The sequence below is a fragment of the Ziziphus jujuba genome, chromosome 10, assembly GCF_031755915.1.
Source record: "Ziziphus jujuba cultivar Dongzao chromosome 10, ASM3175591v1".
Taxonomy (NCBI): Eukaryota; Viridiplantae; Streptophyta; class Magnoliopsida; order Rosales; family Rhamnaceae; genus Ziziphus; species Ziziphus jujuba.
In genome coordinates, this window is record NC_083388.1 from 695,426 (window position 1) to 721,355 (window position 25,930).

General features: G+C 34.1%; 7 protein-coding genes across 8 annotated transcripts; 3 read left to right on the forward strand and 4 right to left on the reverse strand.

Annotated features, from left to right (window-relative positions):
• The first annotated feature begins 3,509 nt into the window (after window positions 1–3,509).
• Window positions 3,510–4,616, forward strand: LOC107405809 (probable CCR4-associated factor 1 homolog 9). Its single transcript, XM_016012901.4, has one exon. The coding sequence runs from the start codon at window positions 3,667–3,669 to the stop codon at window positions 4,534–4,536; it is 870 nt and encodes a 289-aa protein (XP_015868387.1). The 5' UTR covers window positions 3,510–3,666; the 3' UTR covers window positions 4,537–4,616.
• Window positions 4,617–4,854: 238 nt separating this feature from the next.
• On the reverse strand, window positions 4,855–7,374 carry LOC107405808 (rhomboid-like protein 14, mitochondrial). Its single transcript, XM_016015800.4, has 2 exons — window positions 6,961–7,374; window positions 4,855–6,108 (listed from the first exon to the last, which is right to left on the reverse strand). Exons 1-2 carry the CDS (start codon window positions 7,165–7,167, stop codon window positions 5,323–5,325), a joined length of 993 nt encoding a protein of 330 aa, XP_015871286.1. The 5' UTR covers window positions 7,168–7,374; the 3' UTR covers window positions 4,855–5,322.
• Window positions 7,375–8,519: 1,145 nt separating this feature from the next.
• On the reverse strand, window positions 8,520–10,766 carry LOC132799123 (KH domain-containing protein At2g38610-like). The gene is made up of 4 exons (XM_060812059.1): window positions 10,216–10,766; window positions 9,492–9,531; window positions 9,226–9,313; window positions 8,520–9,045 (listed from the first exon to the last, which is right to left on the reverse strand). The coding sequence occupies exons 1-4, from the start codon at window positions 10,328–10,330 to the stop codon at window positions 8,974–8,976; spliced, it is 315 nt and encodes a 104-aa protein (XP_060668042.1). The 5' UTR covers window positions 10,331–10,766; the 3' UTR covers window positions 8,520–8,973.
• A 139-nt stretch (window positions 10,767–10,905) lies between these two features.
• On the reverse strand, window positions 10,906–12,324 carry LOC107405810 (protein RETICULATA-RELATED 3, chloroplastic). The gene has a single exon (XM_060812058.1). The coding sequence runs from the start codon at window positions 12,201–12,203 to the stop codon at window positions 11,118–11,120; it is 1,086 nt and encodes a 361-aa protein (XP_060668041.1). The 5' UTR covers window positions 12,204–12,324; the 3' UTR covers window positions 10,906–11,117.
• Window positions 12,325–16,292: 3,968 nt separating this feature from the next.
• LOC107410235 (urease accessory protein D) lies at window positions 16,293–19,974 on the forward strand. Of its 2 annotated transcripts, XM_016017640.4 has the most exons (8): window positions 16,293–16,499; window positions 16,638–16,703; window positions 16,831–16,905; window positions 17,075–17,119; window positions 17,317–17,550; window positions 18,259–18,338; window positions 18,471–18,639; window positions 19,595–19,974. In XM_016017640.4, exons 1-8 carry the CDS (start codon window positions 16,365–16,367, stop codon window positions 19,706–19,708), a joined length of 918 nt encoding a protein of 305 aa, XP_015873126.1. In that variant the 5' UTR covers window positions 16,293–16,364; the 3' UTR covers window positions 19,709–19,974. The 2 variants fall into 2 exon arrangements, with proteins under 2 accessions (XP_015873126.1, XP_024926269.1); XM_025070501.3 differs by lacking the exon at window positions 17,075–17,119 and having other exon boundaries at window positions 16,294–16,499.
• Window positions 19,975–20,534: 560 nt separating this feature from the next.
• Window positions 20,535–22,192, reverse strand: LOC107405804 (transcription repressor OFP3). The gene has a single exon (XM_016012895.4). The coding sequence runs from the start codon at window positions 21,759–21,761 to the stop codon at window positions 21,066–21,068; it is 696 nt and encodes a 231-aa protein (XP_015868381.1). The 5' UTR covers window positions 21,762–22,192; the 3' UTR covers window positions 20,535–21,065.
• Window positions 22,193–23,822: 1,630 nt separating this feature from the next.
• On the forward strand, window positions 23,823–25,564 carry LOC107410230 (uncharacterized). The gene is made up of 3 exons (XM_016017632.4): window positions 23,823–24,182; window positions 24,871–25,062; window positions 25,196–25,564. The coding sequence occupies exons 1-3, from the start codon at window positions 23,952–23,954 to the stop codon at window positions 25,352–25,354; spliced, it is 582 nt and encodes a 193-aa protein (XP_015873118.1). The 5' UTR covers window positions 23,823–23,951; the 3' UTR covers window positions 25,355–25,564.
• The last annotated feature ends 366 nt before the right edge of the window (window positions 25,565–25,930 follow it).

Genomic DNA, 25,930 nt, shown 5'->3' on the forward strand with positions numbered 1-25,930 from the left:
TATAAATTAATAGTGGTTAATCCATTGAGTAATGCCACTATAATATTAATTTATACTTCAATTGATTCTTGAATTTGGCATGTGCTTTTGTTAATTAATTTATTAATATAAGATTTAGCACGTTGAGCATGGTTTTCATCTGTGTTAGCATTGCCAACTAACCGTCAACTCTGTGTTTCGTAGAAGGTACGTCGACGACGACAAGAAGTTTCTTTTACGCTTATCTTGAATGCTCCTACTGATCAAGCTAAGAAGCCAGTTGTTTTGTATTGTATAAGATTAAAAAATAAATAATTTTGTTCTCGGTTTATACAATTCATCAAAAAACCATTTAGTATTATTATTATTATTTTTTGTTTTTTTGTAAATCTTTTATAATTTATGCAGACAATAAAATAGATTAGTAATTATAATTGGTACGTCTAGCTTAACTAACTACCATTAGTGATCAAATTCTTGTTTCTCACTACCAATTTTATGCATCGTTTTAAAAGCTACTATAACATTATCCATTAGTTGTTTGTCTGCTCATGAGAAATAACAAATGGAAGAACCTTTTTCAAATTTCAACCAATTAGCCATAGCTTTAGCTAGGATAGACTTAGTGCAGTTCGGTTCGATTTTATGGACTTTTTAAAACTGAATCAACCAATTCAGTTTGGGTTGGATACGAAATTGAACTGAATCAACTGTCATATTAAACCCGAACTGAACCAACCAATGGTCATTAGTTGATTTGGGTTGGGTTAATGGTTTGTGTCTCATATTGGACTTCGGTTCAAATATTTTTATTTATGCTATTTTGAGATAGAAATTGTATACATTAGGCTCAAAATTATATAAATTTTTTTTAAACCTTTTTAATTATTAATTTTCAATCGTATTCATGCATTGTATTTTGAATTAAATATCTTTTTTAAGCTATTATCTAAATCAAATAATATATAAATTAAATAATTTTAACATACATTCACCTAGCAAAAATCCCAAATAAACTAACTATTAACTACAATACAACTTGAAGCCATACAACTACAATACAAGTAAAATAATATAACATAAAACCATATAACTACAATATAAGTCTACAACTACAACCTAATTATACAAATACATCATACGCCAACAAATAAATTCTACAACAAATCTACAACCATTACTAATTATAAAATAGAATACAACCCATATTTAAAATCTCAAATTTCAAAATGAACTTATAATTAAATAAACTAACAATTCATAAAAATGGAAATTATGTTAAAAAGTCTTCTCTCACACTCTTCAATCCCATTCTCACAATAAATAAAATAATAGTTTTATTTTATAATTGTATACTATATTTATATATAAAAGTAAAATAAAATATTAGTTTAATTGATGATCGATTTGGTGCGGATTGGATTGGATAAAATTTCATCCACCTTGCAATCCGAACCGACCGTTTCAGTTTTTTTATATATTTAACCTAACCAAATCGATTAATAAGTTAAAATTAATCCAAACCAAATTAAATATGTTGGTTTGGTCAGTCCAGTTCGATTTTTGCCCACTGTTCGCTTTAGCAATGATTTTATAGAAAACATTGCACAAATTTATTAAGGTCAAGTGTAGCAACTAGAAATCTTAGTTCTTAGATTAAATATATATATATATATATATTTTCAATAAGATTTAAATTTTAATATAATATTATATATTAATGCCTCATAAATCTCCAAAAATAATCAACTTGTCATAAATAAACAAATTCAAATTATAAAAGGATAAAGCATACAGAAATACCTAATCCTAGAAAAATAAAGGAGATTAAAAACAAAATTAAATTAGTTCATAGGTTTAAATTGTTTTAACATTGGAAAAGTCTGAGAATTTTCAACTTAAATTATATATATATATATATATAATTCATCATTGCAATTATGTTGATATCTTTCATTTGACTTGGGTTAAAATATGGTTAAGTTAAATCAAAATGATTGATATAGATTTGTAAGATCAAATCAGAGAAACATAAAAGTACTAGAAAAAGAAAAGAAAAAAAAAATTGATACGGAAAGAAAATCTGGAAAATTGTATTGAATTATTCATGGGGACCAAAGATATAAATAATATAAGATACGACAATGAAAACCATGACTTTGAACCTCTTAATATTTTAATGACAAAAATCATACAAAATCCTTCATAAAATTGTATTCAGTATTTACAAGACTACAATTGTTCATATCCAAATGGGGTGGCGGTCAGAATCACCTTTTGGTCAACAGCAATAGAAGTTTCTCTCATCCGAACCCAAAAAGCAAAAATAAATAAATAAATAAAATTTGTTTCTCAGTCCCTAATTAGACTGCTAACTAACTCTAGTCCATCGTTGACCACTCACGTTTGTCATTAGAAATTTAGAATATGGAACAACAAAGAAGAAGAAGCAGCTACTCTGTAAATGATTCACGACCTTCTTTTGTTTCTTTTCTAATTTATAAGGAAAAGTCTTCGAATGCATTGTACGGGACGTGTTTGACTCTCAACCAATTGCACCGCTGAGTCATCGCCATGTATGGATTGACTGAGCAAAAACCAAATAAATTGGTTGATTTTACAAACAAATTGGCTCTTTATTAGTTCCTACTATTTTTCATATCATTCTTGAAAATAAGACATAACACCAAATTAATCCATTCATTCTTTCTTTGAGGACTTGATGAAACTAATCACCTAATATTGAAAATGATAACACATACATAACAAAAAAATTTAAAAAAATTGTACAAATTATTATTATTTTTTTTTATACAGAACAAAATTGATTTTTTTTTCAAAAAATGAAATTAATAATTCATAATTGTTGTCATTAATTTTGCTAAAAAGGATAAACAATTTTTTCTTTTTGTTTTTGGGTGAATATGCAGACTAAAACTATATATATATATATATATATATATGTATATAAGTAGAGTTGACGTGGAAAATGTAAGTAATGAAACAAAGAGCGATGATGATAAAAAAGTATCAAAAAGGAGAACCAAAATAAAAACGTGAATGGCTGCTGGTATTGCCGTCGGTATTTGTATACCGAAAATCACATGGTTTTAAAGCGCACAAAAAAAAAAAAAGAGAATCCTTAACAAAGCTCACAAATAAAACGCTGAGCCCACTCCAAATAAGGGAATAAGGAAGACGACAATAATAATAATAATAATATGAAAAAGAATAAGGAAAGCGAAAGTAGTAGAAAGAGGCAAACAAGGACCAAGTCGTGGGCGTTGATCCGTTACATGGCTGGAGAAGTCAGTCGGTCAAAAGAGAACGCGTTTGCAATCTCAATACAAAATTATATGAAGTAGGCCAAGGCCATCTCTGGGTCTGGGGCCCACCCCACAGTCTCCACTTACATTCAACTTTCCTCATTCCAAGCAACATCCCACCCCCCACCACCCCCCACCACCTTCACCTTTTATGAGACGCTCCCTCATCACACCCTCCCCGTATATAATTCCCCCCACACTCCACTGCTTCTCAGCAATCAATTCAATTCTCTCTCTCTCTCTCTAATTTTCCAAAACAACAATTAAAAAAAAAAAAAAATTCAATCTCTCTCTCTTTCTCTGCTCTTTTTCTCTCTCTGTGAACGATTTCTACCATAATTAAAAAGCAGAGAAAAAGACGATGACCATGCTCAACATCGACTCTGACGCTGATCCCAGTACCAGTTCCAGTATCAAACCCAAACCCATAGCAATCCGGGAAGTCTGGGCCCACAACCTGGAAGCCGAGTTCCAGCTCATCAGGAACCTCATCGACGACTTCCCTTTCATCTCCATGGACACCGAATTCCCCGGCCTCGTCTTTCGTCCCCCTCCTCAACTGGACCCCACCATGCGCCGCCTCCGACCCTCCGATCACTACCTCCTCCTCAAATCCAACGTCGACGCCCTCAACCTCATCCAGGTCGGCCTCACCCTTTCCGACTCCCTTGGTAACCTCCCCGATCTCGGTTCCCATAACCGCTTCATCTGGGAGTTCAACTTCTCCGACTTCGACGTCTCCCGTGACGCCCACGCCCCCGACTCCATCGACCTCCTCCGTCGCCAGGGCATCGATTTCGACCGCAACCGTGACGAGGGCATAGATTCCCGCAGGTTCGCCGAGCTCATGATGTCTTCCGGTTTGGTCTGCAACGACGCCGTCAGCTGGGTCACCTTTCACAGCGCCTATGATTTCGGGTACTTGGTCAAGATCCTCACGCGCCGGAGCTTGCCTGGGAGGATGGAGGAATTTCTGAGGGTTCTCAGGGTGTTTTTCGGAAACAGGGTTTACGATATAAAGCACATGATGAGGTTCTGCAAGAGCTTGTACGGAGGGCTGGATCGGGTGGCCAGGACGCTGGAAGTGGACCGGGCCGTCGGAAAGTGCCACCAGGCCGGCTCCGACAGCTTGCTGACGTGGCACGCTTTTCAGAAGATGAGGGATGTATATTTTGTGAATGATGGGCCGGAAAAACATGCCGGAGTCTTGTATGGACTGGAGGTGTTTTGATTGACCAATCGGACCAAAACCACCCCAAAAATTATTGTTAAAAAGAAAAAATGATAATATAAAATTCTTTTATTTATCAATTAGAATAATTTTTTTTTGTTTTTTTATGGAATTTAACTGATTTAAATTTCAAAAGTCAAATGCAACAAGCAAAGCATTCGATTCTTCTGGTCATAACGCACGCCTTAATGGACCACACCTTTATTATTCTGCTTAATTTTTATTGAACCTTTTATTCCGCATTAATTAAATTCTTGGAATCAAACCATGCGAAGAAAAGTATACATTTGACGGTGAAAATGAGAGAAAGCAAACAAAAAGCTGAAACATCTAAATCAATATTATAATAATAATAATTCAAAAAATTAACAAGTTTTACACAGAGAAAGAAATCCTTCTCTATTCGGTGGGAATGTCGTCACCCACTCCATATCAGACGGCAGACTCTTCACTTATATCCTGCGTTCGTTCTTTAAAGAAATAATGTGGCTCCCTCATCAATTTTTAGGCACATAAACATAGAGCAAGGTCCAAAAAGAACAATAATTACAAAATGCAACCAATGCTTTGTTGAATAACCAAGCAACGAAACATGGCATTTAGAGTTGGTTCTTTCTCCCTCCTACTTGTTTTTAAACTTTTGTGAGATTTATTTTGAAGCCCGAGAGCTGATAGCTGATATAGGTTTAAGAACTAGCATTCAGATTTATTTTGAAGCCAGAGAGCTGATAGCTGATATAGGTTTAAGAACTAGCATTCTACATGCAACAACTTTACTTAAATGTGTCATCTATTATTAAATCTTTCAATTCTTCGACGACGTAGTTCCTCCAATGAAAGGTCCTGAGGATGAGGCGAAAATTGGTGAGACAACAATCCACTGTCACTCTGAGGTGTCCCACACATCTCGCATACGCTTAACCAACCAGCATTATCATATGTGCAGGCATCGCATCTCCACACCCCAGCTTCTATCCTTCCTCTATGACCCCCACCAACAGTTCCCCTGCCAGATATCCGACGCCTCCGCAACCGAAACAACTCCTTCACAAATCTCAGAGGCCAGCTTAGTACTTTGGTAAAACCTCTGATGAGTAGAGTAAGTGGATCAGAACCAGAAAACGAACCCTTCAACCGCAGATAGAGAATCCCAGCAAGAATTCCACCCAGGTGACCAAGAAAGGAAACACCAGGTACAAACAACTGGATTAGAATCAACTCTGCCCATGCAGCATGGCGTGCTGGTACTATCAGTCCATACACTTGAGTGAGGCTATCGGATCGAGAATTGAGAACAACTTTCATGGCAAAGAGGATGCCAGAGAATCCAACAGCATACTCCGAATAATAAGCTCTGTCGTAGTCAAAGAACAAGAGAAGGGATTTGGCAAGCAACAATGTAATTCCTTGGGACATACCAAGTAGCGCAACAATCATAGATGCAAATTCAACACTTCCCATTGAGTTTTCCAATTGGATCCCTTTCCATAGGAGGGACATCATGTTGTAAACCAGGTGAGAATCACTCACATGATAAAACGCTGACAGAAAGAGTCGTTTCAAGTCCTTGTTCTGTTCAAACATATAACATAGTCACACATACATTTAACACATGATTAAAATCTTATCACCAAAAACACACATGAATATAATCAAGTCATGTTATAACACTTGCTGATATGAAATCAGTTATCAAATAAGCGCCTAGTGATGAATGGAAATTAACCATTTCCAATATAGTTCAACATATGAATATAAAGTCAGGTCATAACACTAGCTAATACAAAATCAGTTATAAAATAAGCCTAGTAATGAACGGAAAATAACCATTTCCAATACAGTTCAACATGTGAATATAAGTCAGGCCATGACACTAGCTAATACAAAATCAGTTCTCAAATAAGCCTCTCATGAAGTAATAAAAAGGGGAAAAAAAAAAAATTCATTTCCAATACAACATATGGGAATCAAAGCAAAATGTCCTCTTCAAACTTTGCCTACAAAGTTGCAATGCCCATCTCAAGAAATCGATCCTGAAGTCATTTTCAATTTAAGTTCTGAATTCCATTTCAAATAAAGTTTTTAATCTATAAAAGATTATTATGTTAAACCCAACAAACTCGACTAATCGATCCTGAAGAGGAGGTCCTCTTCAAATTATGCATACTATATACTGACATATATGTAACTACATAAGAAATTTATGTTAATTTACAAGCATACACATGGAATTAGCTTCTATACCCATCAAAGAAAACTGCTTCGGAAACCCAATAAAAGGATAATACTGCCAGTGAGACCAACAATGAAAGACTAATTGGGTTATATATTGAGGATTGGGTTATATATTGAGAGAATAATCATGGGTATTTCATAATTTCAGCAAAAAAATAATTCTAAGAAATTACCCAAAAGAAAATTTACCTTGAGGATGAGGTGGGGATTGAACCAGACCTCATCAATAGAAGGGATAAGCGAATCAAGAAAAGCAGGCCTCAGATAGATGAGAGTATTGGCGGCAACAAGTCCGGCAGTGACAGGGGGCTTCCTCTCGAGTCTGTAATACTCACTGAAAGCGTGAATCGCCAGCAATGGCAGCATTCCCCTCGAACGGCCTCTTCTTCCCTCCATCGAAAAATTCCAAATTGGTTTCCTTTTCGATTCAAACTGAGCTTGCTCTGATCTTGGTTTCTAAATTGGAGTTCGTAACAGAAATAATCCTCTATTCCACTTCGGGTTTCCTTGTCAGTTAAGCAAAAGCAGAGACAGGCTACGCTTTACGTTAGGAGAGACGTCTAGACGATTCCTTTGGCAGGCAAAGGCTCTTCTTCTCTTCATTATTATAATTTTCTTTTTTAAAAAAATTAAATAAAAATTCCACAATAGTATTCTTATAATTTTCTTTTTTATTTATTATTTTTTTATTAATTACTAAGAGTAGGAGTTTCGTAAACTTTTCTTCTTCCTTTTTTTTTTGCTTTTTGCGTTATGACATTTTCTAGTTTTTTTTTTCTTTTTTTTTAAATTATTTATTTATTTATTGTAACTTGATTTCTATTATTTAAAAAAAAAAAACCATATTTTTGGGTTATTGTAGTTTTAAAATTTTATTTTATAAAAAACAAAAGCATACAATATTTTTTTTCTTTTGAACAACTGACCTAAATTACAATCTATCCAAAATTCCTTCTTTGCTATGAGTCAAACTGATACTCTCATGAATACAAGTAGAGATGTTTAACTACTAGACCTAATCTTCTTTATCAAAAAAATAAAAAGAGAATTACATAATTCTTTTTATACTATTTAACTAGTCTTTTTTCCGGAAAAAAGCAGACAACTAGTTATAAAAATCTGTAAGCTTTAAAATTAATCCATAAATTAAGAAAACATATATAATAAAAAAAATTAATGTTTTTTTAATTAATAATTATTTGTAGTTTGTGTTGGAAAAAATATTTGTGTTTAACAGTTAATTTTGCAATTTTGATGGTACTCAAAATGACATTGTCGACTTAAATTGAGTGGCTCCTTTTCAATTACCACAAAAAAAAAAAAAAAAAAAAGTTCCTTTTCAGAGATCAAAGTGCCATGCGTAGATCCGTAGAAGTGTAAAACGAGCTGGCAAGTGCCAAAGCAATTTGGGACACTGGCTTTGCATTATTTTTTGTAATATGGAGTTTTTGTATTAGATTAGAGAGAATATGCAAATCTAGGCTTTGTGGGCATAAAATAATGAAACACCCTTTAAAACTGAAAGAGTTGGTTCTATTTACACAACATTTGAACTTCATACACCCCAATAATCCTATTTAATATTTATGGTTACTTCCAAACCTTATTGAATAGAAACGGTAGGATACTAATGCGTGCTAAAACTTGAGACCTTTTCTGTTTCTTATTTTTGGTCTAGACTGAAGAATCCGGAACACTGCTCTCCCCAATAATTTGCATCTTTAAATTTGTATTCCACACTTTTGTCATATTATCAATAACACAAGAACAAATTCAATTAATGCATAATGTTTACAGGAAAAAGCTCACCTCTCCAGAACCTAAAAATCAAGTGCATATTTTCATTTGTCTGTTGCTGTTTAAAAATAAAATTGAAAATGTAATAAAAAGAACACGAAATAAAAGAAAACCCACAAGAAAGATCAACACATGAACTGTTGGCCCATTCTTTTTGTAGCTTTGCTAAACTGAGATGTATTGCAGGGCATTCAAAAGCCATGAATTTCTGGTGTGGAGTTGAAACAGTTGTAGGAAGGCAAAAACTCAAGCACTCATCTGCCTGTTTTCGCATGTTGCGCTCTGCTTTAATTGAACGGAGATACACTACCATTTAGCCCAAAACTACCTCCTATGAAACTGAATTCAGCATAGCTATTTCACACAACTGCAATGGTTTGAGATATTCTTCTATAATTTCCTCTCTCAGCCTTGTATCATCAACATAAATAATTCATTCAGGTGTTCAGCGGCTGGCCTTCCTCCTAGTTTCACTTCCTTGAGATTGGAAGGATAAAAGAAACAACAAGCAAGTAAACCAATCTCAAAATTTGAACATAGTAGCTAAACAACTCCATTATAAAAGCTCCATGTTTCCAAGTCATTTTAGTGAATCATCATTGAGAAACAGTGAATTCTGACATTATACCAGAAAAGAATGTGTGGATCTGTCATTACCTTGCCTGGATCATTAATAGATCCTTTCTCACTGATATATAATATGGCAGCCCGTTTCAGGAAATTACCTCTAGGTCCAAAAAGTTGCCTAACAAAGTTACACAATAATTCAAACATTATTCATGGCACTGAGATATGTCCAACACAACCAATGAAACGGGACTGATATACTAGCTAGCGAAAGGCTTATATTGGCGTAAATATCTACTGGAATATCCAAACATAAAATACTCTTTACGATGATGAACTTGGGCTTGGAGGTGCACCTTGCCAGTCCACTGTCACTGCGGGGGATCCACTTGACCACTTTTATGTAACAATGGATATGATCATCTTAAGTTTTACATATTTCAATAGTGAACACAACAAATAAAGAGAAAGGCAGAAAATTTTTTTATGTGAACTAGTAGCAGTACGAAAGAATGATCACAGTAAGCATTAAAGAGAAAGATGTGCAAATGTTTAAACTTCAAATTTCAGGTAATCAGCCATATGGATTTCTAACTTGAAAGAAGTACGGTTGATAATACAGCATAAAACTGGAAAAAAATATCCGAACAACATAACAAAAGATAGTATCATGTGGCCTTCGTGTGGGAAAATAAAGTCCACTTACGTAGGATAAAAGAATGTTGCAGTCTACCAAACAACAACATATAGGAACTAGTAAACTACTGCAAAGTATGCATTATGCATGAACTTTGGCTACCACGGACTGAATACCAGGGAAAACTTTTAGTCAAGTTCATAATTAGATTTTTTATACATACATCGTAAAGGCAGTCTAGTCAACAACAAATCATGCATATTTAAATTATATGCCCACTTTCAGGAAGACAAACAAAATATATCCTAATCTCATAGTAGGTAATTATGTAGAAAAATAAAAGTCTCAACTGCAAATAATGTGAAAAAATCTAAAAACAGGCTCAAATGATGAGGAATAATGGATATAAAATAAAATAAAGTTATCAGTTTAGAAGCATGTACCTATTGAGCAAGTGCATTCCCGCCAACATATCCTGTCCCAGTAACATTTGGCAGCAGGTTTAGGAGTTTGAAGCTGCAGCTTGTCAAATTCACCAAAACCTTGATTGGACATCATGCCACCCGCAACATCTCTGCCATGTAAAGAAGCATTCTACATGAGAAGTTGATCATGTATTCAATGCATAGCATAACTTGAAATACAGCAGAGATCTCAGTTAGAATGTCATTTTTAACCCCTAATTATGAAATCCAAAACCAAAACAGAAGTAACCTATAACCTAACTTTTGAAGTGTAATACAAGATCGCACCTTGAATTTTGATAGTTAATTGGTGGTTTTAGCCAATAGAATAAGTTCAATATATAACATTTTGGGTGAGCAAGGAAACTTAAATAAGGTCAATAATTGAAATGTAAGAAGTTCAACCATTGTTTTTATATCAAATTCATTAAACGACCAACTTTCTTTTGCTAAAAACATCTGATAACTATTAAATTTTTTGTTCAATTATTAGTCTATCATGGCAAAACTTTTTTCCAGTGAAATTCTACCCGTCTATACGTTTGCAAAAAACGTCATTGAAATTGCCATTCATTTTGTTTACCACAATAACATCTAAATTCCTTCAATTTTGTTATAAAATGAAAATTCTGACATGAGAAAAAGGTAACTCAAATGAACAGGTAAACAAAAAACAAAACATTTATCGGTGTTCCATTGAAATGGACTGCCTTTCTTCAACATTTATTATTACTGCAAAAACCATAATATACCAAAACTCCACTTCTTCATCGTCATCTCCAACCTAACTTCGAGTTATAAACATAAAACCAAAACCACCCCAAAAAAAAAAAAAAAAAGAAAAAAAAAAGGCGACAACAAAGCTAGAACTTGAATCCAAATCACTTGTAAGTCGACTGATTGCTCTGCAAATCCTCATTTCCATCCACTAACTTCTCCTTCTCCTCCGCCGATCCCACCTCTGCAGCAAGCGGCTTTTTCTCACCCTCGACACTCTGCGATCCTGTCAACCTTGCCAGAATCACAAACGTCATCCCACCAAGAATATTGTTCGCGCACCTCAGAACCACCACAGAGGACTTGAATGCAAATGAAGGAAGACCCTTTTCCAACAAGAACTCGAGCCCGTTCAAAGTTTGGTACCTAAAATTACTACTCAAACCCATATGAATGGCCCAAGTGGCGGCATTCAACAATGTCGGAGGTGGTTTATTGGGGGTTTCGAAATCCGGATCCATCTTCTTCCTCAACTTGATCAACCCGTTTGAGAGCGCAGTTCCAACGAGCCCAGCAGCGAACCCAACCGCTGCAAAGACTGTTCCTTTATACACGAAAGTACCGAGCCGATCCACCAAGCCATAGGACCCGGGTTCGAACATGTGGCTCTTGGGGCAGTTGGCGAAGATCGCAGGGAGACTAGAGGACGAAGCTCCAACAGTGGGTGCGAGGAGATACATGAGAGTGAAGTTGAGAATGGATCCGACGACGAGGGTTGAGAATACGAAGTCGAGCTCGTTGAGTCCGAAATTGGGACGAGAAGCCATGTCCCCCACAACACAAGCGCTCACACCCACCAATTCTTCCATCAAAACCTTGAAAGGGAATTGGGGATCGGCGGCGACTCTGGATCTCCACCCATTGAGGAACAGACCAATAGGACCAACACCCTTGATCGATGACGATGAATCTTCGCCGTCCCCATCTCCGCTGCTACTCCACTCTCCCCTGTCACCGCCTCCGCCTCCACCTCCGCCACTTCCGCGACCAACCCCATTTCCACCGTTGCCGCCGGCGAACGAAAGCTGGAGTTTTACGCCGGGGAAATGGGATTTGGCGGGAGAAAATGGGAAGGAGATGGCAGAAGACGGAGGGTTAGAGAATAGGCGATTACCGGAGGAGACGTTGATGGAATGATCGGTGGGCAGAGGAGGAGAAGAGTAACGAAGGAGGTGAGCTGTGGCCGCCATTGTTGTCCGTACAGCTCCTCCTCTTGTTCCTGCGTTCGATTATCGGCGAGGGAAAGAAGCAAAGCAATTTGGATTTCTTCTCTGTGTGTGTGTGCCTGTGTTAGGTGAGACGGGGAATTTTGTCAAAGTATTGGGCTTTGTGGGCCCTAACCATTAAAGACTCCTGTAAAACCCTAATGACTATTTTTGGTTACATAATTTAGAAATTAATAATAATATCCTTATCTTTTTTTTCTTTTTTTCTTTTTTTTTTTTGCAATAATTATATTGTTATCTAGTTATATATAAAGGGATATATTTTTAAATTAAATTTTATTATCATATTACTCTTTTCCATAAATTTTTTTAAAATATTTTCATATACGAAATGTAATATATTAATGTATAAACAATAATATTATATTATTCAAAAATAATTACAAAGTCATTTTTAATGTAATTGATTTAATTGTAATTGATATTTGTGTATTTTCACAAATCTAAAACTGTATATGAAAATATGCATAAAAGTGAGTAATACTGTCCCTATTTTATTTTATTTTTTTAAAAAAAGAAAAAGAAAAAGCATATAAAGGTATATTTACAAAAATTTAGAGTAGGATGAATGTAATTTGGATTATATATTACGTGTATGTATTACTGTTAAATATAATATTGAGGGCCGGCGATATGGGACCCACTAGCTAATGGAACGATGACACGTAGAACATGAATTTAGACGGAAATATAGGAATGTGACACTCGCACAGGCGGTCACTCAACAGCTGGTGGAATTTGAGTCCCCAATACGACTGTCAATTTGTCAGTATCCAATTGACCAGATTCAGATGCACACGGAATGCTGATAAACATTTTGTCGCTAAACAAAAATTAAAAACAAGAAGAAAAAAAAAATATATATATATATATATATTTTTAGAAGAATATTATGAACAATTTTTTGGCCAAATCTATCCCAAAAACCAAAACCTTTAATAGCCATTAATTAAGAATTTCGCGTTTTTGGTTTTCAAAACAGCATTTTAGTAACATTTTGTTGTTATTTTGTTAGATTCGCAATTGTTCGAAACAAAATTTCCGTAACAAAATTAGTAGAGGATGCTTGCTTGGCTTAATGATCAGCTGGAGATCAACCACAGAAGAATCCTCAAAATAGTCATTTTTTATCCCCCAAAACAACAACATTAATAATAAATTACAAGTCATCAATCCGGCCCCTTCGAGTCTCTCTATTTTGCTGTCTTGGCACTGTTATAATAACTCTTAAAATATTGTTTGACATTAGGAAAATAAAAATGATACATAGAGCATTTTAATTCTTATTACTAACTCTCATGTGTCCCCACCGCCCCCCCCAAAAAAAAAAAAAAAAAAATTTCAATTTTCTTTACTCGCACATAGCATATAACAAAAGAAAAACCTAGAAAAGAAAAAAGAAAAAATGAAGAATGAACTGGTGCTGATAATGTATCCAAATGAACTGGTGCTGACAATGCAGAGCTAGCTGAGGCCTTTGGTATATTCCAAGAGTTGGTTAAAGCTAAGGAAGAGGGGTGGTCAAATATTTGGTGCGAATCAGATGCACGAAATATAGTTCACAGCTTGAACAAGAATGACTGGTCTGATCTTCACTGGCAGGTGGAAAGAATAATCTCAGGCACTTCTCAGCTGAAGAACAGTTTTACTGAAGTCATTTTCAACTGGATCCCGCGGAAGTTTAATTTTCTGGTGCATTTTGTCTGTACTTGGTGCATTAGGAATGAGGTTTCAGGGACCGTTGATATAAGCTGTCTTCCTAATGTTTTTTGTCTTTTGTTTCCCAGGAGCGTGGTTTTTCAACCACCTCATCTTGTGCTAGCCTTTTGTAAGCTTGACTGGTTTTGGTTTTATAACACGCCTATTTAGCCAAAAAAAAACAAAAAAAAGGGTTGAGGAGTTTTAGTTTTCTTAAAAAAAAAAAAAAAAAAAATAGAGAGTGGAATTTTCTCTAAGTACTCCCAATCCAAACATAGCATATAACAAAAAAAAAAAAAAAAAAAATACTACCCAGAATAGAAAACTATAAAGACGACCGAGCCAAAGAAACTCGTTTTAATTTCCATTAATTGTTTGGCAAAGTTAGGATAGAAAAATATAAGCAAAATAGTGTCCAACCCCAACCTTTACCTAATAAGGCTTGGTTTAAAATTTTATTATTTCAAAGTCACTAAAAATTACAAAAATAGAATTCATATTTCATTGTTGTAAATATACATTAAAATATTGATGCAACTTGTAGTAAAATTTTAAGAGCTGTTTTTGATTGTTTTTCCAATTTCAAAGTGTTGATTATTGAAAAATCTAAAATTTATAGAATTTTTTATTTTGATTTTCTAAAATTTATAGATTCACTGAGCACTTTTTTTCGTTTCTTTGTCTAACAAAAAGTTTTCTATAATCTATTTTGGGATCTAAAAACCACGTGAAACATACACTAAAACATACAAAAATCCAAAAATGTTACTTTTGAGAAACAAACAAAAGCATGCAATTTTGTAAATACCTACAAATTTGTAAATTCTTATTTGTATTTAAGAGGGGACGAAAAAAAAAAAAAAAAAGAGGCAAAATTTTCTTGTTTACCAATGGGGCCACATCCAGTCGATGACGCAATAAAGACCATAAAGAGAGGTTGCGAAAACAGAAGCAGCAATGGCAAACAAGAAAAAAGAAGCGATTCCGGCCACTGCAACGTCGATCATGGCACCCACCATCAACAACGGGAGTAAAAGCGGGAATAAAAGCATCATCACAATGCCTTCCGAGATGGCTTTCAAGAAGCCTTCCATGTATAACTGCAACTGAGCGCTGAGAGCCGTCCACACCCTTTCCAGAACGAAGAATGCCGTCCCACCCACCAACTCCTTTATCAGAAGCACAAACGGGAATTGAATATCTCCGGTGACTATCCACCGGAAAAACCATCCGGACAGGACCCGACCCAGATACCCGAGAACCTGGAATAATGCTCTTTGTTCATCATCATTATAACCATCATCTCCTCCGCCTCCGCTACTACTGCAAGCGTTGATGAATCCTCCGCCGCCGCCACCACCGTATCCTGAACCGCTTCCGGAGAATGCGGATTGGAGTTTATGGGCGATGTCTGATCTGGGGAGGAAGAGGAAGTGAGGGTTTGTGGATGATGGGAATGAGATTGTTGGATTCGGTAATGAACTCTGACTGGTTGAGATTCTTCCCAGATTTCGTGGCAGAGGAGAAGAGTGCAGCAGCAGATAAGCAGTCGCCACCGTTGTCTGTCCGTACTTGTTCAGATATGCACCCACCCCACCCCCCAACGTAGAAGATGAAGAATATGAAACTACTTTTCGTACTAGGTTTTTCATTTCTCTTTTTTTTTTTTTTTTTTTTTTTTTTTTTAAAAGACGTGTCACGGTGTGACTTTGATCACTTGTGACGTGTCAATAAAAGTTAAATTAAAATATTTTAAAAAAACAATTAAGGAAATAAACAAATTAATAAATAACAGATTAATTTTATTATTTTTATTCTTTAAATTATAATCTAATTATGTATTTCCAACCAATAAATTTTTGATGAAATTAAACATATAGAAACTCCTATAATTTTATTCATTAATTTTTTTTAAATATATATAATTAATTTTTTATTTTGCTAAATTAAAAAATAATATTTTAAATCCAAATTCAATTGAATTTAAAATTTAATGATTATTGATTATTATCATGTATGTTATCTCAATATGAAATGTATAATAATTAGCATACATAATTCAGCTAATCTACCAAAAAAGAAAAAAAGAAAAGAAAAAGAGTTCCAAAGTTAGTGAATTGGGGGCCCTCCATGGGTTCCCAATTTATTGTATTCTGATTTTTTGGCTCTATGCCTGCTTAATGTACACATTTTTTTCAAAAAGAGGTACAAAATAACATTTCAGCATCAATATATAAATAGTCATTACGGTTCATTTGTTTTTTTGGTAAATCATTTTAATTCCATTTGTAAAGCACAAAGTTTTCTACTAAATCTCAAATCATGTGGCTTGCACGTGTTTCATAAACCACTAAAAGAAGCCCACCTTCGGTAAATACTTTGACTAACCCGATCCGTTTCGAGGTTCCTGTGTCTCTTGCATTTCGGATGTGTTTGTTGTGCGAGAGAGAGAGAGAGAGAGAAATGGTTACGGGATCGTTGGTGGTTGAGAAAGTGGGTGGCAGGTCAACTGTAACAAAGTGCTTTTCTAAGTATCCCCTCAAATTCATTGTACCCGGAAAGGTTTTCAGTTTCAAAAACCTTAATATCTTGTACTACTTTTATTTGTTTATTTATTTTTTCCCGCTGAGAATTCTTGAATTTTGATGATGATAATGACGATTTGACATAACCCTCTTCGGTTTTGTCTGATTTTATCAGGTGGGTAGCTCTGAAATTGATGCAGTTTGGATCTACACTCTCAGCTATGGTGGTGGCATTGTTTCTGTATGCCCCTCTCTCTCTCTCTCTCTCTCTCTCTCTCTCTCTCACTCACTTCTGTCATTTGTAAATTGCTTTGCTAATTTTTATATCTGTTAATTTTGTCACCGGAATAATGTGCTTTTGTGCATAGGGAGACTCAATTTCGTGTGAATTGACTGTTGCTGATGGCTGCTCCACTGTCTTAACTACCCAAGCTTCCACAAAGGTTTAGTTTTACATCTTGATTTGATTTTTTTTGAATGATAAGTTAATACTGCTTCCATTTGTATTTTCTATTTATATTTCGTTTATGCACCTTCAGTGTGATTACATTTGATTTGCATTAGTCTAGAAAAAAACCCAAATGGTTTCTATGTTGGTTTTTCTTTGTCAAGGTGTACAAGTCTCTGAATTCAAAGTACTCTGAGCAAGTTCTGGAGGTAACAATCTAGTATAAATTATATGACATTTCCTATTGTTTTAAGACTTGGCATTTCCTATTGTTTTAAGACTTGGTTATTGTACAATGAACATCAAAATTTGGACTTAGTGTGTCAGTTGCTCATTTTGGTTTATCGAATAAATATTCATTTTGACTATTGGAAATGACACTGGCTGATCTGTGCTTCTACAGTAGGCAAGAGTTGGAAGCAATGCCCTTTTGGCTGTCATTCCAGATCCTGTGACCTGTTTTTCCACTGCAAGGTACACTCAGAAACAAGTATTTAAAGTGCTGTATGATTCAAGTTTAGTCATTGTTGATTGGATTACAAGTGGCCGTCATGAAAGTGGAGAAAGATGGGATTTTGATCTTTATAAGAGCACCAATCATATAATCCTAGACAATGATGAGCCTTTGTTTCTTGACACGGTAATTTCTACCTCTTTCTATCATAATCTTTTATTTTCCCCGGGGTCTTCTGTTGCATTCTGAACTTGCTAGTATTTATTGACGTGAGTTCCTTGAATATTTTAGACTATTTATTCATGTTGGTTATTTCTTAGCAGACAACAATTTAATAAAATGTGTCCTTTTGAGGAGTAAAAGACAACTTATTCAGCTAAGCTAAAAAAACTTAGTAATTCTGCTTCGTTTTTTTTCGTACTTTTTTCATGGGCTCTATGTTCTTGTATTCTCTATGTTCTGACGTTATTAAAATGACTCCATCTTGTTGTTTCTTCTATATATTACCATGTAGTGTAAAATTTGATTTACACTATTCCATACACTCAATTATGGTTTATTCCAGTGGAAATTAGGTGCTTCACACTAAACCAGATAATGTCTTGTTATGAATATATTACATTTTATACTATTGAATTTACATTTTATACGTGAATTTTCTGGATACTGACATAGATTACCAAGTTACCATCTTGGTATTTCTATATTCTCTGGTTTTTATTTCCTCAATTTTCTATTTGTAATTGCTTTTGAAATTTCCTCAGGGTGATGAATGATCACTTTTCTCTCATACCTGCATCAATGTTTTTGATAAGACAAAGCTTGGGCATCATGAATGTGGCACTCTTGTGTTTTGTGTTACCTTATATTTTAATGGTTTATTGTTTCTAGCAGGTGCTTCTGGAGCGAGGCATGTCTTCCATTGCTGAGCGTATGCAAGATTACCAAGTCATGGCAATGGTTATATTCTGGGGGTTTGTACCTCAATTTCATTTGCACCATCTCTTATATATTTATTGTATAATTTGCAAATTTATTTACTTGTATTAAACTGAGAATAATGGAACTTTCACAACTCGAAGTGTTTGATGTGTGGTTGATTGTAGGCCAAAAATGAAACACATTCAAGATCAAGTTCAGAAAGATGTGAAGAGGATGATGTCTGAGCGGTTACAATTTCTTTCCCCTGCCTCAACTCGACAAATAAAAACAACTTCCGATCATTGCTCCAACAGGCCTAACTTTCTTGCTTCTTCAAGTGTCTTTGGCCCTCAGGTATTCTTCCACATAGTACTGTCAATGTTTGTGCTAAACTATGCTTGCTTTTGATGTTTAATCCACTCAAAAAATTAACCACTCACCGGTATGATAACCTACAAAATGGTGCTTAGTTGATCACCTATGTTTTCTTAATTGACTCTGAATTGTCAGAATCCAACTGGATGCTTCATGAATAGAAAATAATCTCACCATGGAATTGTTTTAATGTAAGAAGACTACTAAGTAGATTCACCTCATTGATATACAACTTTTGAAATTGGAATAAGTTGTGTGCATTGAAGAGTCAATACACTTCTAGCTAGCATGTAAGAAGCTTCATTAAAGAAATACAAGGTTCACAGAAGATGATTTCTTTCTTACATGCTTAATTCAGCAGACAATGTGAAGTTGGTCATACTCTCAACATAATCTCATTTTTTGTACGGGATACAGATAATTTCAACGTTATGTATAAATTTTTATATCAAGTGTTTCAGTGCCTAATTGATATGCATATGAAAATATAACTTTTTGAACTTAGAGGAGTTACTTTTTATAAAGTGGAGGAGAGACTGCGCAAACATATAGCAAGTAGGTGGGAATAGATATATCAGCATGATTAAAATGAATCAATTAAGAGAACCAAGCTCAGTCCATGGAAGTTTCCACACTTAATGGACTCGGATGGGCAGCATTTGAGACTGTCTGTCCACATTATCATCCGCCAAGCCCCATTTTTCTGCCAAAGCTATTCTTACTTTACTCACGTATACATACACTTGTTCTAAATTTCATACTAAGAACACTCTTTAACAATCTTTTCTCCTCCATGGTTTTACTCTTTCACTTTCATCAAGCGAATGTATATGGAGGGTCCAAATGAATAGCTGTAGTAATTATATGAAACACCTTAAACAATCATATTGTGCTTGATGATTTTTTCAAGCTGAATGGTTCCTTATCCATGCAGGGATTGGGCGTCGTCGTTCGAATAGCTGCCAAAACAACTGATTCAGTTTACACGTTCCTGCAACATCAGTTGGCTAGCATGGAACAGCTAATTGGGGTACCACCATATCATTGAATCTTGGGCATGCAGAATTTTTGTCTTGTGAAGTTGAAAGAAGAAACATGTGCCTTAAATTTACTGCTCTAGGATAATGTTTCCTTTACTATCTCCTTAATTATAAGCTTGAATAGGAGCAGGAGTTTTGGTCGGAGTGAATGTGCTACGCCAACCAAGTTTAAGTAGCATCATGTTATAAATTATTTTACTATTTTTCTACAAAACATGTCTGGTTTTGCCTATATGTTTCAAATATAAAAACCCCATTAAAATATAAAGTGTTGAAATTCGCCAGGAAAAATTCACCAAAGGAACACAGATATGTTTTTAAAAGAACTAAAAAAATGATTGAAATTATAATATATCCGGAAAGTGATGATACGAAATTTAAACTCCAGCAGTGTCATGCACCAACCAATTTATTGGCAGACAAAAACAACAACAAATATACCCCCCATCAAGTTATAATGTGGGGTATCATTTGATTTTTCCATTTTGGAAATTGCATATGTATACAACATAATAATAGGAAAAATGCAAAAATCCCTAAATTTTTGGGTTTTCATAAATAAGTTAAACCCAAATAATAAGAGTTTTTACCACCAGACTATTTGATAAATTTCATTTAATTCTATTATTTTTCATTTTAAAATCCTAAAAGTGAGGAACAATTTAACTTGTCATTGTATATTCGTTAGAATTGAGGAAAAATTTGACTTGTCATTGTATGTTCAGTTTGATGATAAATAGTAAGTTTTTAAATGATATTTTTATTATAAGAAGGTTTATAAATTGCTTCACATTTTTCCATATTTACAAAAGCATAAAACATGTTCACCAAAAAATTGAAAAAATAAAAAATGCACAAAACAAGAAACAAGTATATTCGTTGTAACAGACTTGGAAACAAAATCCTTTGGTATCAAAGAATAAATCTGAGTGTAAGAGAGTCATTCAAAAAATTCTAATGACAAAAATGCCAAGGCTTACAAGGAATGTCGGTAAAAATCCTAGAAAAACTATAATAATTCCACGATCATTAATCTGTATCGATTAGACCCTACCTCTCTATTGAGTATTGACCATTATTATCATTAAACAATGCGTTACCAAAACTAAACCCCTAACACCTTATTTATCTGCACCACAAATTCTATCTTCCTTCACGGCCATATTGCCATAATATTTTTGACCAACCCCCAATGAATTGATGATGACTATAATATTATATATATATATATATATATATTTTAAGTTACAATCAATCTCCAACCTTCCCATGCAGACCCTGCCCCACGTGAGAATTCAATGCTCTCTATCTCTCTATCTCTCTATCTCTCTCTCATCACAAGACGTGTCAAAAATCTGTGAGTGATCAATGATCATCAGACGGTTTGTGATCATCTTGAGAGATGGAGGTGGAGGTGGATGGCCTCCTCCTCCTCCGAGAGAGAGCAATCTGATTGGAGATCTGAGTGAAAGCTCGTAGGATAACATCATGGTGGAATGGAGAATTGAGTTCCAGAAAACAATTCAAAAGCGCTTTCAGATCTTCATCTGAGCAAATCTGCTTCTCCAAGATCATCTGCTTCATTGACTGTTTGAAATCTTCAAGTGGGTCTTCAGAATCCTTCACCACTGCAATGCTGTCTTTGAGTTTAGTGCTGCTGATGCTGCATTTTTCATGAACTAATCCACGATGGTCATGGTCATGATCATGGTTATCATCAATGGTCAAAGAGTCGTAGTCGACGGTGGTTGTGGTTGTGGAACAAGTATAGTCCTCATCTTCTTCTTCTTCTTCTTCGTCCTCGTCATTTCTATTATTGTTATTATCAAAGGAGCTTGATGAGGAGTTAGGAAGGAGATTAGGAGGGTGGTTGAAATTTTGGAGGGTTAAATAGGACGAGGAGGTTTTGGGAATTGGAATGGGCTCAAGTACATCAGAAAGTTTTGGCCTCCCGCAGCCACATGATCCACCTCCATTGCAGCCTAATTTGAAGAATAATATGGATTTTAGGAATTGATTCTTTTTCTTCTTGTTGTTGTTGCTGCTGTTGCTGCTGGACATTGTATAATTATTGGGATTTGAGAGATCAAAGGAAAGGAAACACACTGGTATATAGTACTAGTAGAGGAGGGTAGGAGGAAATTCAAGTTTTTCAAATTGGTAGGACTCCTTTTTCTTTCATTTCAACAGGGCCTCAAAAAGATTTTTGAGCATGGGGGATAATGGGAAATGGGAATTTGTATTTGGTTAGGAGTCAATTTATATATATTGGAATGGTTGTTGTGGGAGTAGGCTGGGGGATTTTGACTAAACTTTAAAATGGAGTTACAACTTACAAGGAGATTTAAGCATGTGACCTAGGGATTCCTCATCCCTATCTTTTGGGTACATCGCCTAGCTAGTAGATAAAAATTATATCCCTCCTTGTAATTGGATAATATATATCATCAATTTTTACCCAAAAAAAAAACATATATATCATGGATTGTATATGGTCAGGTGAAAACAGAAAATTTATGTGTGTATACATATATATATATATACAACCAAAATATGTGTGTGTTCTTCCTTTAATATATCAGTCTGCAATTATCATATGCAAATCTAAATACAAATAACGCATGTTCTATTATTAGTAGTTTCTTAATCATATCATTTCAAACGATGATTCTCTTAAAATAGAAAAATTATTTTGTGGCTGATAATTATTCCAATATTTTGTATTGGAAAATTTTGTGCTAAAGTTTATTTATATGTTCTCCATTATAATATAGTTTTCATATTAATTAAGATTAGTTGTCCTATCACTTATAAAAAATTCAAGGAAAATGGAAAGTTTCCCCGTAAAAACTGTAATCATCATTGTCTGTAATATAATTATTATAGTCATTTATTAATTGCAAATATGTTATATGTTTAAACAAATTACAAATATGAATATGATTAAAAAAATTTACAAATATGATGTTATATAGGATGTTTTAATTATTTATTTATTATTTAATACACTACAAAGAATTATTTACAACTATATAGGGAGTTTGTTCACACTATCTTCTTTTCTTTTAAATATATTGTCAATTTACTCTTTGTAATATGGGGAACACTGGGAGTATGCAAAAAAAAAAAAAAAAAAAAAAAAAAAAAAAAAAAAAAAAACTGATAAACTTATAAAACCGATTAATCCAATCCAATTTTGATTTGTTTGGATTGTTTTTTTTAATGTAATCAAAATAGATTGGTTTTTTAAAATAAAAATCAATTATCCGTTCTATTTGGTTCATTTTTTAAGGTGAAAATCTAATAAAACTTATTCAAATCAATTAACAATATAAAATTATATATTTAAATTTTATATCATTATTTTGAATTTTATTAGTCGTTTGTACATTGTAACGTGATATATTAAGCTTTAATTTATTAGTAAACTTTAACTTATATATATATTTTTTAATATTTATATATTAGTTTTTCTTTTTTTTTAAGATAATTTATGCACTTTAAAAAAATAAATATGCACTTTAAAAAAATTAATTACTAATTAGAATTGATTTAGATTAAATTTATTATATAAATAAGTTTAGTTTGAATTATAAAATTAAATTAAATCATATTAATTATTTACAAATTAATTCGGTTCGAACCAATGAATCACTCTAGTGAGCACAACTCCTTTCAAAATTAAACACATTATGGTAAATATATATATTTTTTAAATTTTTCGCTACCAAAAAAGTCTAAATAGACATAGGAGTGTATGGTACCTGTTCATGTGGCTAGTTGTACCTACCATGGCCATAGATTTCAAAAAGGCGGTGGAAGTCAGAATTACTAATATATCCTTGCCGCAATTAAACAAATAATAATAGTTTGTATAAATAACAATTCAGTGTTGGAAAATGAATTCAAGAATTATTTATTTCATATTCATTCATATTGAATGGGTTTATTTACTTATTTCATTCCTATTCTTAAATAATAATAAAAATAATAGTCATTTTCTACGTTTATATATTATTTATCTACTTGTTCACATACACAAAATCAACTGTGGAGTATAGGAATTTGTACAATTGTGGAGGAGAATGTTGGAAATTCATAGGGTAGTCCCGAACCAAAAAAAAAAAAAAAATGCAGAAGTTTTCCGAGGAGGTCAGAATTGGATTCGAATTTCTTGCTACGGATATTTTCCTGGGAGGGCAAAAAGGCGTTTTGGTTTGGAAAAGATAGAAAGTCGTTGGTTGGTTAACAATGACAACAGCACTGCAAGTCCCTCCACTATCTTCTGCTTCTTGCTTGAATAATGGGCAGCTTAGACTCCGTCATTGTTGTTCTTCATCTTTTCCACCTTCTTCTCCTAAGTTGAAACGGTTTAGAGTCAATTCCCTCAAAGAGAAAACCCAGGAAATCAAAAACCCATCTTCCTCTTCTTCAGCTGAAGAAATTACCAAGAAATATGGCCTCGAAGCTGGTTTGTGGAAGGTACTCTATTCTTCCGTTTTTTTTTTTTTTTCCTGTTTTCTTTTTGTTTTTGGATTTTGTCTCTCAAATAATCTTATTTGTGCGGAATTGCATAGGAAGTTTGAATATTTTCTAAAGAGAAAGAAGCAAAAGCTCAAAAATCTTGGCTTAGTTAGTTTAAGCTCATTAGCTGTTCGTAGCGAGCAGCTGCAATGGAAAGATGGTTCCAAACATATAGTTGGGTACTGGTTATTGTTCTAGACATGAATAATTATGCAAACAATTTAGTTGGTACAATATGATGCACCTGCTTTCCTAGTTTTCTTTTCCATTTATAGTGAACATTAGCTTTAAATTTTTAGTGCCAAGGAATATTCCATGAAAAATGCTGGAAAAGCAATTTTCAGTCTTTTGTTTATTTAGTGTTTTCTGTTACTTATCAAACTAAAATAAAAATAACTAAGTTTAGAATTGAATAAGAAGCTTTTTATTAAAAAAAAAAAAATTTGATTTTTTATGTGGGTTTTAGCCATGGATAAAATCTGTCCAATTGTGCCCGCGAAAACGTTGATGAAGATCCACATAATTTAGTTGATTAAACAAGAAATTTCTAAATTGACTAAGAATAAACTAGTTGTTGCAGGGTTGCATATAATGCTTCTAAATTGGTTAAACCAAGTGGTATAATCTTATTTCCTTCAATACGCAGATATTCAACTCGAAGGAGGAGGGAAAACAAGGTGGGGAGGAAAAGAAATCGAAGGGCGATCAGGCCAAGGAGCTCCTTGCCAAGTATGGAGGAGCATACCTAGCCACTTCCATCACTCTCTCCTTGATCTCCTTTGCACTCTGCTATGTTCTAATCAACGCCGGCATTGATGTCCAAGCTTTGCTGCAAAAGGTATATAAGCATACAAGGAAGCTTTACCCAAACTGCATATCTGACTTGTTTCAATATGTTTTAAGAACTGAAATGGGATTATGGGTTACTTAGATTTCAAGTTTTCAATGAATTTTGGTGTTTTAATGCCCAGGTGGGAATCTCAACTAATGAGACAGGAGAGAAAGTAGGAACCTTTGCTTTGGCTTATGCGGCGCATAAAGCTGCATCACCAATAAGATTTCCTCCCACGGTAGCTCTAACTCCCATTGTCGCAAGTTGGATTGGCAAGAAAGTTGAGAAGGAAAATTAGTTTTGTGTTAATACCTGTTTTCAATATTTTGTTATTATGTTGCAAATGATCTTTTCGATATGAATTAGGATATTGCTTGCTTACTTTCCAAGTTGAAGCAAATGATTCTTCAATGGTTATGTTGAAGCCCTTTGTGGGTACAAATTAAGCTTATAATGTGTTTGTGAATTATCAGAGAAGCAATCAAGCCTAAATAGCTTATTCACATAATGATCGACATGGTGACGTTGTGAAGTAACCGCAACTTAATGACATGAGGAAGTTCACTTGTGAAAATCAAAGTTATGGGATGGGGCTTGGCAAAAGTTATCGTCGAAAGTTTATTTTTTGCCTATTAAAGTATCAGAAAAAGTTTCTTATTTCATTAGGCCAAAAAGTTCTTATTATTTTGTTAAACTCTAAGAAAGGTCAAAAGATTGTAGGTTCTCTTTGCTAATGGGCAAAATCTGAGGGGCGTTTGCAGGAATTTTCCACTCTTCTGACATTTCTTGTTCTGTTGTAAGCTGATTTCTCATAATTGTGGCCGTCTTGGATGAGGCTTTTTTGCAGTTGAAAAATAATTTTTTTCACGTTAAA

What these genes read in the sequence shown, in the direction of transcription:
- LOC132799123 (XM_060812059.1), bottom strand. Translation starts at nt 10,330, where the DNA reads ATGATGTCCAATCAAGGTTTTGGTGAATTTGACAAGCTGCAGCTTCAA. An exon ending in AGTGACAGTGGACTGGCAAG is followed by an intron (nt 9,314 to 9,491) that starts GTGCACCTCCAA and finishes TAACTTTGTTAG; the next exon opens with GCAACTTTTTGGACCTAGAG. An exon ending in CTATTAATGATCCAGGCAAG is followed by an intron (nt 9,046 to 9,225) that starts GTAATGACAGAT and finishes TCCAATCTCAAG; the next exon opens with GAAGTGAAACTAGGAGGAAG.
- LOC107405810 (XM_060812058.1), bottom strand. Translation starts at nt 12,203, where the DNA reads ATGGCGGCCACAGCTCACCTCCTTCGTTACTCTTCTCCTCCTCTGCCC.
- LOC107405809 (XM_016012901.4), top strand. Translation starts at nt 3,667, where the DNA reads ATGACCATGCTCAACATCGACTCTGACGCTGATCCCAGTACCAGTTCC.
- LOC107405808 (XM_016015800.4), bottom strand. Translation starts at nt 7,167, where the DNA reads ATGGAGGGAAGAAGAGGCCGTTCGAGGGGAATGCTGCCATTGCTGGCG. An exon ending in ATCCCCACCTCATCCTCAAG is followed by an intron (nt 6,109 to 6,960) that starts GTAAATTTTCTT and finishes ATGTTTGAACAG; the next exon opens with AACAAGGACTTGAAACGACT.
- LOC107410235 (XM_016017640.4), top strand. Translation starts at nt 16,365, where the DNA reads ATGTGTTTGTTGTGCGAGAGAGAGAGAGAGAGAGAAATGGTTACGGGA. An exon ending in ATGGTGGTGGCATTGTTTCT is followed by an intron (nt 16,704 to 16,830) that starts GTATGCCCCTCT and finishes TTTTGTGCATAG; the next exon opens with GGAGACTCAATTTCGTGTGA. An exon ending in CTACCCAAGCTTCCACAAAG is followed by an intron (nt 16,906 to 17,074) that starts GTTTAGTTTTAC and finishes TTCTTTGTCAAG; the next exon opens with GTGTACAAGTCTCTGAATTC.
- LOC107410230 (XM_016017632.4), top strand. Translation starts at nt 23,952, where the DNA reads ATGACAACAGCACTGCAAGTCCCTCCACTATCTTCTGCTTCTTGCTTG. An exon ending in TCGAAGCTGGTTTGTGGAAG is followed by an intron (nt 24,183 to 24,870) that starts GTACTCTATTCT and finishes TTCAATACGCAG; the next exon opens with ATATTCAACTCGAAGGAGGA. An exon ending in TCCAAGCTTTGCTGCAAAAG is followed by an intron (nt 25,063 to 25,195) that starts GTATATAAGCAT and finishes TTTAATGCCCAG; the next exon opens with GTGGGAATCTCAACTAATGA.
- LOC107405804 (XM_016012895.4), bottom strand. Translation starts at nt 21,761, where the DNA reads ATGTCCAGCAGCAACAGCAGCAACAACAACAAGAAGAAAAAGAATCAA.